General features: G+C 33.9%; 1 protein-coding gene across 1 annotated transcript in view; it reads left to right on the forward strand.

Annotated features, from left to right (window-relative positions):
- Positions 1-12,489, forward strand: part of LOC143191215 (protein SERAC1) — a 76,606-nt gene that overhangs the window by 63,165 nt on the left and 952 nt on the right. Inside the window, exons 4-6 of the mRNA XM_076396084.1 lie at positions 5,716-6,100; positions 12,090-12,217; positions 12,305-12,460. Coding sequence (XP_076252199.1) covers positions 5,716-6,100; positions 12,090-12,217; positions 12,305-12,460 — 669 coding nt within the window. The remainder of the gene's footprint in view (positions 1-5,715; positions 6,101-12,089; positions 12,218-12,304; positions 12,461-12,489) is intronic.

The raw sequence follows: 12,489 nt of genomic DNA on the forward strand, positions 1-12,489 counted from the left end.
ATTTATTAATTTTTTCATTAATTCTCCAATTAAAAACTTATTTATATTATTTTAAGATATAATCATATGAATAAAGTATATTAACGAATTTAAGCAATATAATAAGACAACATAATAATGATGTAAATTTGGTTTTGTCTTGAGTTAACTTTTAATTCCATTAATTGTCCTAAAATTTTAATAATATAATAAATTGAATAAAAAAGGAATTAATTTATATGCAATTGCTTTTTTTGTTCTGGCCTAAAACCAGGCGTTGGAATGCATGACGCATATCTGGTCGCGGAGACTTGCCCTGCCTCTGAGTTTACCAATACACTAAACCGAAACCGCCTCATAGTTGATCCTTGTGGATCGCTACTACTACTGCATTAAATTTGGGGATATGGCACCCGCTGATCGGGCAGCCGTTATTGGGCAAGAGGATCCCGCTATTCTATTGATTCGCGAACCTGAGTTAACACACAACTGGATACTGTCGTATGGGGGCAAACGGATGAGGTCGTTTCAGCCTGGCAAGGGGGAGGTTAGCGGTGACGCGGTGCTAAGCTCCCAGCATGTTGACCAGCTCACGAACAAGCGCGTTTTCAGAAGAACTTGAGATGAGTAGTTTCCCTATGAATTTGATTATTTCTGACAAACCATGAAGCGTTTTGAGATCCTCCTAAGGAGCTTATTTTGGAAAACTTGAAGCGGTTTGACCTGGTTGGGTGTAATAAACTTGAAGTACAGATTAGATCCGTAGAGGAGTACGGACCTAATTAACATCTTGTTAAATAAGCATTTGATGGAGATGGGAAGTCTGCTAGAAGGGCAGATCAAAGAGGATAGCAGGTTTGCTATCCCCGAACCTTTCTGGATTTGAGAACGCCAACCAAACCGTCGATCGAAGTGGAGACCTAGGTACATGACGTTATCCATGGAAATCTATATAATTGCTTTTGCAATTGTAATTGTATTTGCATCTCAAAAATAAATAGTTTAAATTATAATTCAAATGTCTTACTTATCAAAATTATTTCCCATTTAAATGCGCATATGCTGATGCAATTAATCATATACTACATCTCCTGGAAGTTGCGACGGAAATTGATAACAACCTCACTCAAAAAGGGAGAGATATTTCGGTTAAAACTATTTATAAAAATACCAGATTTTCATTCTGGATTTCGAAATTAACATTCAACAATCTACCAAGTGTAGAGAGTAACAGCGGTATTGAAAAGGCGTTTGAAGAAAAGAAATACTTCCCTGTAATAATCCCGGATGTATCGCAAGACCGGGTATGGCATTTGGGATGAATCTGAAGTTGAGCAAATTGCTATCGTGGAATCGTGGATTTTTCATTACAGTGAAATTACAAAAATGTAATTACATCACTTGAGGGATGTCCTATTCCTCAAGCAGAATAAGCTAAATACATTGGCATCTATCACGATGTAAACTACCATTGTAAACAATATGTTAGACAAAAAGCAGGGTAAATCAGACTCGGCAACTGTACTGGTTAGTCAGAAAATACTTTCAACTTGACCTAAAATAAAGGAAATTGGTTTATCAACCAAACAAAAAAACCAATTTGGATCTACAAGTTGCAGTAAGACATCAAACCAACTAGTAACCCAACACTGCAAAAACAGTTCTAAGGAAATTCTAGGATTAATTACGTGGAAGCAACACAGCTACTGAACAATATGAAGGAAATTAGATTGAAATTAAAACATTGAAACCTACCAAACCACAAGAACTTTTATAATGTAAAATATTACTCTTAATTTTAGCTTAAGTTGTTTAATTTCATTTTAATTTGGGAAAAACATACTGATGTATATATTCCGTACTCGCCTTGTTGATGTATTGAAGCAAGTACAACAGAACAGTAGCAATAATCATATCTAATGTAAGAGGTAATGAATTTAAGAAAATCTATACTACATATTATTTGTTTCCTGCATTTCTAAACAAAATGGTCGAATAATGATTTTAAAGAGTAACTACACAAATAAGTAGCGTCTGTTCAAAAATTAAAAAAAAGGATTTCTTAGTTACGCTTTCATTTCGCTGGTTTTTTTTTGGCCTGAAACCGAAGAGGGGAATCCTGTTACGGATACCTGGTCGAGAAGACCCACAGGAATAAGCGAGTTGGGCTGGTGATGTGGAGACTGCCTGCCAGCTGATCCTAAGATACTAACTGATACTTCTTACGGTTAGTGAGAAGGGTGCCCGTAACCGGCAACACCATTAAGATGCACAAAGACCAGGCAAGGACATAGCGTGATAACGACAATACCATGCAGCTTGCGCTACCTGATTAATCGCTCGCTGGAGAAGGTCGAGACAATTTGGAGAGCAGGACGAGGCAGTGTCGACTGCGATAGAATGAGGCCACGAAGAGCCGAATGAGTTATTGGCCTAAAATATCTCAGCTCAGAAGAAATATATCTCGAGTACCTAAAGACCTATGATTTTGATTATTCCTGACGAACCAGGGGCCATTATTATTCTCCTGAGAATTTTGTTTTGAAAAACTTGAATACATTCCACCTGGCTAGGTGAGACGTATTTGGGATAGACACTGGAGCCGTATAGAACGACTGATCGAACCAGCATCTTGTACAGCAGATATTTTTTTATTGAGAGAGGAAGCCTGCTGGCCCGGTTGATGAGTGGAAACAGCAGATTGACAATAGACTTTGAATCTGAGAGTTCCATCTAAACTTGCGATCGAAGACAAGACCGAAATAGGTGGCTTCTTCTGACCATGGCATTTTGGCGTTCTCCATTTTATGACGCGAAATGCTCGGTGCAAAACACTTCTTGTGGAATAAGATGGCCTGGGTTTTCTGTGGGTTGACTTGCAACCTCCAGAAATGTAAACACTGGATGATCGTCTGCGTAAAACGCTGCCTGAACATGTGGTCTCCTAGGGATATCTCAAAGAAAAAGATTAAATAAAGCGGGTGCCAGGAGGATTTCCCTGGCAGCATTTAAATTATAGGATACGAAAACGAAAAATTTTCACCACATTATATAAATTTACTATATTTCTAAACATATTTCCTTGAACGAAATAAGTAAGATATTTTCTCTCAGAATCATTTTACAATTCATTATTTTAAATATTCATTGGAAATCATTTCAATATTTTTGGAAATCGAAAGCCAAATGACCCGATTGCAACATATATTTTTTCTAATTTTATATTTGGCTCGTATTCGATATTTGAAATAATTCAATGCACTTTTCACCTTTTTCTCAATTTAATATCGATACGGTGACGCGTATATAAAGTTATATAATATGATCAAATCAGAAATCAGTTTTGAAATTAGTTGTTAATTTATTTTGAAAAACTATTTTATTTTAACTTCAGTTCGCTTTTGGTGGCCTTAAACCCCAAACCGTGATGTTTATGGTAAGAATCCATTGACTAGGGATGTTTTTCAAAGCCTGAATGTTTCCTAGTTAAAATAGTTTATGCATAGAGGTCGTTGAACACCACCTTTTGTAACCTTACAACGCTTCTGTTGTGATACTTTTGTGCGAACTTGACTTAACAACACCAAGAAATGCTTTTAGTTTTCTTGATAATTAATAATTCCAATTAAATGAATGAATTTAAAATAGAACAGTCTTATTATCCCCCCAAAATCCTACCGACTATACCAGTTATGAAAATAAGTGAAGGAATAAAACGCAAAACCATTTTATTTTTAGGAAAGAAGAGGCGAATTGTAATCTGTTAAAACATCTGTTTATCTATTATATTTCTTCTGCAACTGCAACTAAAATAAAACTTTAATTTTCAAGGTAGCGGTTATTTACACACTCTCCTCTGCTCAAGATATACTCATCAGCATCATCTTCAATTCATAGCCGTTGCTCAGGAATAGTGCCTATTTCTCAACCGATAACAGATCAATTAAAAAGTCCCCGGCCTGACACATAGATGGCGCTACCAGAGTTAATTCCATATGTTTTTTAGTTAGCCCTAACCCTCAAAAGATGTGTGTATAAATTTGACAGCTGTCGGATCATTAGTTTGTGAATTATAGCATTTTGAGTGAAGCAACTTTTATTATTGTGAAAAAATGGATAAAACCGCTGCAAAGCGTGGGAAGCCGCAACAGTCGGCTGGTAAGGTTATGGCGTCTGTATTTTGGGATGCGCATAGAATAATTTTCATTGACTACCTTGAAAAAGAAAGGACCATCAACAGCGACTATTACATAGCATTATTGCACCGTTTGAAGGACGAAATCGCCTAAAAACGGCCGCATTTGAAGATAAAGGAAGTGCTGCTTCACCAAGACAATGCACCGTGTCACAAGTCAGTGAAAACGATGGCAAAAATCCTTGAATTGGGCTTCGAATTGCTTCCTCATCCACCGTATTCTCCAGATCTGACCCCCAGCGACTATTTCCTGTTCTCAGATCTCAAAAGAATGCTCGCTGGGAAGAAATGTTCGTCAAATGAAGAGGTGATCGCCGAAACTAAACTATTTTGAAACAAAGCTTAAATCGTACTACAAAAATTGTATCGAAAAGTTTCGAGGTCGAGGAGGGTCGCTATAAACAGTGTATCACCCTTGAAGGTAATTATGTTGAATAAAAAAAAACAATTTTGCCAAAAAATATGTTTTACTTTACGGGGACTTTTCAATTGACCTGTTATTATACTATATAAAGTTTGTCATATATAATACGTTGCTTCATAAAATGGTGGAATGCAAACATCTTACCTACACAAACGGGATTCAGTCTTAATACCGGCTGCTCTTCTTCGCTTGTTTTTACACGAAATCTCATTTCTATGATTCTCATAAATACTTTTCCGACAATCGATAAAAGTCTTATTCATCCATCCATCCCTTTTTTAAATATTGGAACAAATTATTCCTTTTTATGCTGACTATCTCTTATGTACTATCTCCTATCGCCAAATTTACGCAAGTAGAACGTTGAAGTAATGTTTTTCCACCGGCCTGGACCTGATTTCAATTTATCACTTGGTCGGCTCCAGTCTCCTGGTACCAGTCGGTCCTCTTACCATCCTTTAAAATTTTATTACTATTTGTAATTATTCAATTGATGGCTTATCATCAGAAAATGAAGTTTCTATCTAATTTTGCTATGCTTTATATCGAGCTGGTGGATATATACCTGTGGTTTAGGCCTCTTTAGGGATTATGACTTGATGAATAGAGGTAGAGCGAAAATAAAAACAGTGATGTTTATATGATGTGACCGTTATTTACTAATGTTATAAAATATAAAGAAAATACAAGAGAAGAAAGGAGAACAGCACAGTGTTACCTGAAGATATGCTTGAGTAGTCGATGGTGGTACGTCTGAATTGGAACGATGGTCAGTGACTTAATGAACCAAAGCATCCTTCAATGATACACGAGGTCAACGTTTCGGGGTTGCAAGATCTTCGGTATCATATATTGGCCGTCGCTGCTGGCACCCCGCAAGTGTTCAACATCTGAGATAATATTTCTCAGTATTTTACAGGTCGCTATGATGTAAAATTCGACATGCCTCAAGGTTGCTACATCTCAATATTAGTATTGCAAGTAACCCCAGTACCGATTAATTGTATTCTGTTTAACTGTTTAACATTTATTTTCAAGAAATGTGATAACTAACCATAAAATAGGTATTCTGTTATTTAAATATACAAAGAATTTATAGATTATTGTTTTGTTTTAGGTATCGATCGTACGTGGACTCAAGGAACATGGAGACAAAACAACCAGAAACTCAGAGATCTAACGCCGATTCGACGACGTTCTACAGGCAACATGTACGTACCAATTAACGAAGATGATACGCAACAGGAAGGTACGCTGAAACGAACACTGACCAAAATTTACTCGAAAGTACCCGCCAAAATAGCGAGAACCAATGTGGAAAATAGTGACGCGAGTGATGTTACAGACGATTCCGAAGAAAACGACAGGGATAACATTGAAAATTATAGTCGGTGCTGGCCGCAGGACTGGTTACCTCAGGATTGTCCGGGGGTGAGAGTGTTAGCCATTAATTACACCACCGACGTATTGTGGAGGCCCCTGTGGCAAAAAATGAAAACAAGGTATGAGTTAATATTATATACCTGTTTTATATAGCCCACCCCCAATAAAACATCCAATATACGTCATCACAATTTATATCGTCAGCACATCGCAATGCCACCGCAACAAATTTGGCTTATAATTATTATCATTAATGTTTTGAGGAATGTTGCAAACATTTGGCAACATGGTTCACCAGTACCAATCCAAATGATATTATATAGGCTAATTCGGCAATACGTTCTGACACATCAGATAGATATTATCTCTTTTTAAATAGGATAATATAAGAAGGAAAAATTCGCTCCAATTTTAAAACGAATTTTATATTTTCTGCATTTGCTATATATTCAACGACATCTATGACGTGTATTGGCTGTTTTATTCGACCTGCTATATGTTCTTGCCTTGCAAAATTAAATATTAATTGTTGTTAAGCGTTTAATAATATGTATCAGGCCCATAAATTTGTTTTAAGGAATTTTTTTGTTTAACTTAAAGTTTTGTTGTGAAAAATCGGCACAATCTATTCAAAGTATTGTTTTCAAACAACGAGCCATCCACGAATCGACACATGGTTTGGTATTTTCGTAAAAAGTGAAACGCTGCTCAGACAGGTCACCACTCATGTATGGAAACAAGTAGTAATCAGAGGGAGCAAGGTTTGGAGAATAGGGCGGATGGGGTAGCAGTTCCCATTTTAATACTTCCAAGTATGTTTTCACCGGTTTTGCCACATATGATCGAGCGTCGTCATTCTGAAGAATAACATTGTTGTATCTTTGCTTATATTTCGGCCTTTTTCGCACAATCCACGGCTCAAACGCATCAATTATGGTCTATAGCAGTCCCTTGATTATTTTAGCAGTTCCTAATATACTATACAGGCGATCCCACCAAATACTTTAGTAGTATTAGTTTAAAACCATGGATATTCGACTTTGCTATTAATGTTGATGCATGACCAGGTGGAATATGTGTTTTTTTTTTCTCTTTAGTTTATCGTAATGGATCCACTTTTCATCATCAGTAATATGTTAAAAACCTTTCCGATTTTGTCATGAAGCAGCATTTCACAGATTACCTAACGTCCTTCAATGCCTCTTGGCTTTAACTCATACGGTACAAAATATCCAAGCTTTTCGTTCATGCCCACGATCTTTATACGATTGAAAATAGTTTCTTGTGGTACTTAAGTGTACCACTCTTGTGTACCAATAATTCTGCATATTCTTTTACACGGATCAACATCGGGTAAGGCCTTCAAATCCTTATTGTCAATTTTTTTTTGCTATCCAGAATGCTCTTTGCATTTGATGTCAAAATCAGCACTTTATCGAAACAAAAATTCGCATGTTGAAATCGATGGAGCATAGTTCGATGATCTTCAGCCGTCTTTTTCTTAACATTGAAGTAAAAAAGTAAAATTTCCCACCAACGCTAGTTAATCGGTACAATTTCACATTTTCAAAGCACTGAAAAACGTGTCGTTCACACTTCGACGAAATGATATACAGAAAAGTGAAGCTTCATTAAACTTTAACATGATGTTGGTTAAAAATGGTAATGGTAATACCATCTGCTGTAAATTCTTAAAAATTAATTTATAGGCCTGTATCTTATATTACTCTACTACTATACATGTAAACAAGGATTAACAACTTTTCAAATGTAACACATTACTCAATAGTCTCGAGTCTAACTAATAAAAGCAGCTTTTACATAAAATTCAACTTGATACATCAATACCGCCCGAGAGTGATACATTTTCTCCAGCACGTTTCCAGTTTTTTTATACCATTTACGTAGAACAATTCATCTAGAATTGCTTTCAAAATAGATTTCAACTTCAACAACTAGCAGCAAGACATGTGCGGGACAAAAATATATTGGTATATATTTTCAAAATTAAAATAAAACTAGACTTAAACTAAAGTTAATCGTTCCTACACGTTGTCTAGTATGTATATTGCTCCCGCAGTGGTGTGATTTAGTAAACTTCCTCTTTACTCTTCTTTTTGTTTTACAGCGAAATCTTGAATAATTTCATATTATTATATATTTTATATAATTCCATTTCATTTTGTGGCCATCGTGCAATGAATATTAGTGCTTTGTTTTGTCAGCGTTGAATTATTTGTGGACTTGATGGCTCACAACACTTGTGCCGTTTAAGCCCAAAAGGCTTTATCTTAAAATTGGGAGTATCTTCCGACTAACCAGTACAGTTATTATAATTTTGAGTTTGCTTAGCTCTAATGCGATATTTCCAATTTACCAGATAACCAACCAACCAAATCTACTACATTTGAGATGAGATTTGACCTCTTTCACTGAAGCAGTCTTTGACTTTCTCAATACAGTTAATTTTAGGAGCCATCAGTTTTTTTTTGAGATTTTATTGTTACTAGATACTGCAGAACATACAGTTATTACACTATGATCACGGAAATGGAAAGAATATATTCGGAAACAAAAATTAATAACTTATTAAAATTATTAACTTACCACACACATTAGCAAGTTATCTTAATATCCAAAACTAAACTCCTTTTTATCCAAAAACATTAAGATTAAGCTAACACTCCCTTGGTGTATTCAGGACCATTATATCTATAAAAGAACCAATATGAACATCATAAATGACGTGGAATGTATTGCAAAATTCAGTTTGTAAAAATGTAATATTAATTAAAATTAAAAATAGACAGAATGCTGTATGATGCGTCGGAATATTTACATATTAGCATGAACATTTACGGTTACCACATTTACGGTTAATCACTCTATAAAATTCGATTTGTATTGGTACTGGTCGACCCTGTTAAGTGACATTATTAATAATAACATAAGTAATATAGTTAAATACAATTAATTTATGTCTCAACCTTTAGATCGCCACAAATTTTCCCTTGATGATCATTGTATTTGATCTTGTCCAAAATTATACGCATTGTGTCGTAGCTTCCTTAGTTTGTACTTGTAGCAATGTAAGTGGATGGTTCTTTATTTTCAATATGGAATAGAGCCGCTTTCAAACCATACTTAGAACTATCTATGAACAAACGCCATTAATTTAGATCATATGATGTAATCATCACATCAAATAAACCGATGATATCGTTACATCGTTCGTCCGTGGAACTGGCTTCGACACTGATCATACTTCAAGATAATTATATCCACATTTATCGAACAAAAATAGCAATCAAGTGTCACAATCTTGGTCAAGTTGCCACTTGTACAGCTTTGTTCAGCACATACAAAACAATTCCGGTATCCAAGGCTTGTCAATGTTTACTACATTAAAACCAAAGTATTGAAAATACGCATATTTGAGTTCATTTGTTAATATTTCCCAAATGTAACTAAAACACTTTAAATCGACTTTGCAATGTTGTCTTTGCATTTTCACACCTTCCGAAGCACAGTTATAGCGGAAAAATAAACGTTATAAGAGCACAGAGCTGTCACAATGCGCGAATTCAAAAACTAGACAAACGAATTGCAAAATTTAAGTTCAGGGCATCAAATAACTTTAAGAATCGTTTTCATCCGCAATTTTCCAATTTGTGTAATTAGAGGTTATAAACCGGCGAACGCTGTAAACCAAAAAAAATTTCCAGCCAACATTTTGATGACGTACATAAGCTGTTTTATTGTATAGACTGTAAGTCTAATCCACAGTAATAAAACGAAGCGCAAATGGATGGTTACTAATGCCCCATCTTGTTACTATTCTCCACGCACCTTGCTGTGCCAAACATTTTCAGACTAAATTATATTTAATCATGAAATATTTGTATGTGTTTATATAAAATAAAATATTACAAAGGTGTCGAATATTTAGAACTACGAATTACTAATTTACTGATAATGATAATTAAATACGCCCATGGGAAAAATTGGTCCCATTTTCAAACAGTATTTGAATTTAACATAAAAAATTCAACTCAGTTTTATGAAAATCGTCGAACATTTTTTCATTTGAAAACGTGAGCTGGACAGCTGGAAGTTAGACATGATTTGTAGTTCAATTCAGTCATCTTCTCGATGTTCTTTACGAAATTTTATATACATCCATCTCATTAATTGGTGCATTTTGTCTGATCATTTTTTTTCCTTTAAAATACATTGTTGAGAAAAACTGGAACAATCTCCATCGCATGTCAACATTTGGAAACAGGTAATGCACCAACTGCTAAGCTGTCTAAAAGTTCTTTGAGAGTTAGACCTGGGTTTTCGCCCAATACATCTTGCAATTAATTAGCGATTAATAATACACTAATTAATTCAAAATACTGAATGTGAGAGACCATCAAACAGTTGTTAATATTGATGCTTCGTATTTTCACCAATAAATATCAGAATGCATACAAACACCTAATCAAACCATCTATAGAAAAACTGCAGAAGTAAATACATACAATTAATATGTTTAAGCTGCATTAATGGGTATTAACGTTATTTCAAAAATAAAATACCGATATGTACACCTCCATGTGGCTAAAACGAATGACGAAATTTAATATCATAATAAACTGAATAGATATTTGGAATATTAATAAAATAAGGTGGTTAAACCTAGACCATTGCGTCATCATTACTTTTGTCCTCTAAATCCTGCCTTCGTGACACAATCGATTTTAATCTGACGAACGTTTTATTACCTTTTTTCTGTCGCTATTTACAAGCGACAAGTTTATCTAGATTAATTATCATAACTAGATTGTAGCCGCATAAGAATCTAATCATAATCGATACGATATAGGTATTATCATAACATATATATTATACGAAAACAAATCAAGATATGAAAATATACTATATGAGTTATAAATATTCTAATATTATAGAAGCAATAAAAAAATTATATACAAAATTAATGTAATATTATTTTTAACATACAAAATATGCAGCTTAATATTCAACATATTAGATAATATAGTCAACCAAAGATATCATGATACCGAAAATTATATTATTTTCTTTCAATACAAATTTATTTGACTCTTATTAAATATGCGTATTTATTGCCTTATTTAGAAAACGATGTGTACAAAATACGCATTATTAAAAAATATTTCAGAATTTAATTTTAAATCTAAATTCAGAATTTAATATAATTAATATTTAATATTATTTTTATATTAAAATTGTATTTAAATTGAATATAATAATATAATTTAGTATCAAATACAATTGGTGTGTTACTGAAAACTAATATTGAAATAAAACTATTGCTTCGGTAAAACGTTGGCATAGTAATTTTGTTAAAAACGTTCAACCTCATATTGCAATATTTGCGACAACAAAGCAGTTTAATGGGAAATGCTACCTCACTCAGCGTTTTCCAAAAATGAACTATTGGATACCCCCCCAAAAGACGTATTGTTTTTCAAAGACGTGTTTTATCAGGAAAATAGGACAATAATCCAAAATAATTCACTAATTTTTCAATGTGCAATATTTCACATTCCTAGTAGAAGTTGTTTTTATATTTAATATCAAACGTTTTCAAAAAATATGGTTACTAATCTAGTGAGGAAATACATAGCTCCTTAATCACCATCTTCGTGACGTTTACCATCTAGGTCAGAAAAACTGTTTACCTCACATTTTGTCACGCTTTGGAAAAATACAAGGAAATAAACGCGATTAATATATGATTATGTAATGGTACCGGAAAAAAAAAATTTAATAAATGAATGTTGATACATTTATAAATAGGCAAATAATTTCTTGACTGATTATATCACTTCTTAGTATGTATTCATCATCTATTATGTATCGATAATAAGTTAATATTTTACTTGACCTACAGAGACGGTAAGCGTTATTAAATTGCCTTCATAAAAGTGGCACTCCTTATTCAACTATATTAAGATCTATTAAAGGCGAACAAAACAAGTATATTACTAATAACCGCAAATATATTTACGTCAATAAATAATATTCGATATTATTTTATATAATTGGCAAAATAAAAAAATATTTAATGTTTCTCAGGTCCGACTTAAGAGAACGAAGCTTAGAAATGATGGATGAGCTCTTAAGTTTAGATGTTGGTCGAAGGCCTATTGTATGGGTTGGTCATTCCAAAGGTGGTCTCTTCATTAAGCAAATTATACTAAATGGTAAGCAGGAATTTATCCAAAAAAAAATTTCTTTCCTAATTACCTTAAAAATTTATATAAATAATTATTTGATTCCTATTTTTACAGCAAAAAATTCTGAAGATGGTACTCATCACATCCACAACTTGTACCAACAAACCAAAGCGATAATGTTCTACAGTGTACCTCATAAAGGATCACCAATCGCTGACATGATATTTCCATTTTTCAGGAGGAGCATTGAATTGCTAGAGGTTCAGAAAAGTATGTAGATGAACTATTGATCACAGGAA

The sequence above is a fragment of the Rhynchophorus ferrugineus genome, unplaced genomic scaffold, assembly GCF_030347505.1.
Source record: "Rhynchophorus ferrugineus isolate W39M unplaced genomic scaffold, kcgeb_rfMv2 rfM2, whole genome shotgun sequence".
Taxonomy (NCBI): Eukaryota; Metazoa; Arthropoda; class Insecta; order Coleoptera; family Curculionidae; genus Rhynchophorus; species Rhynchophorus ferrugineus.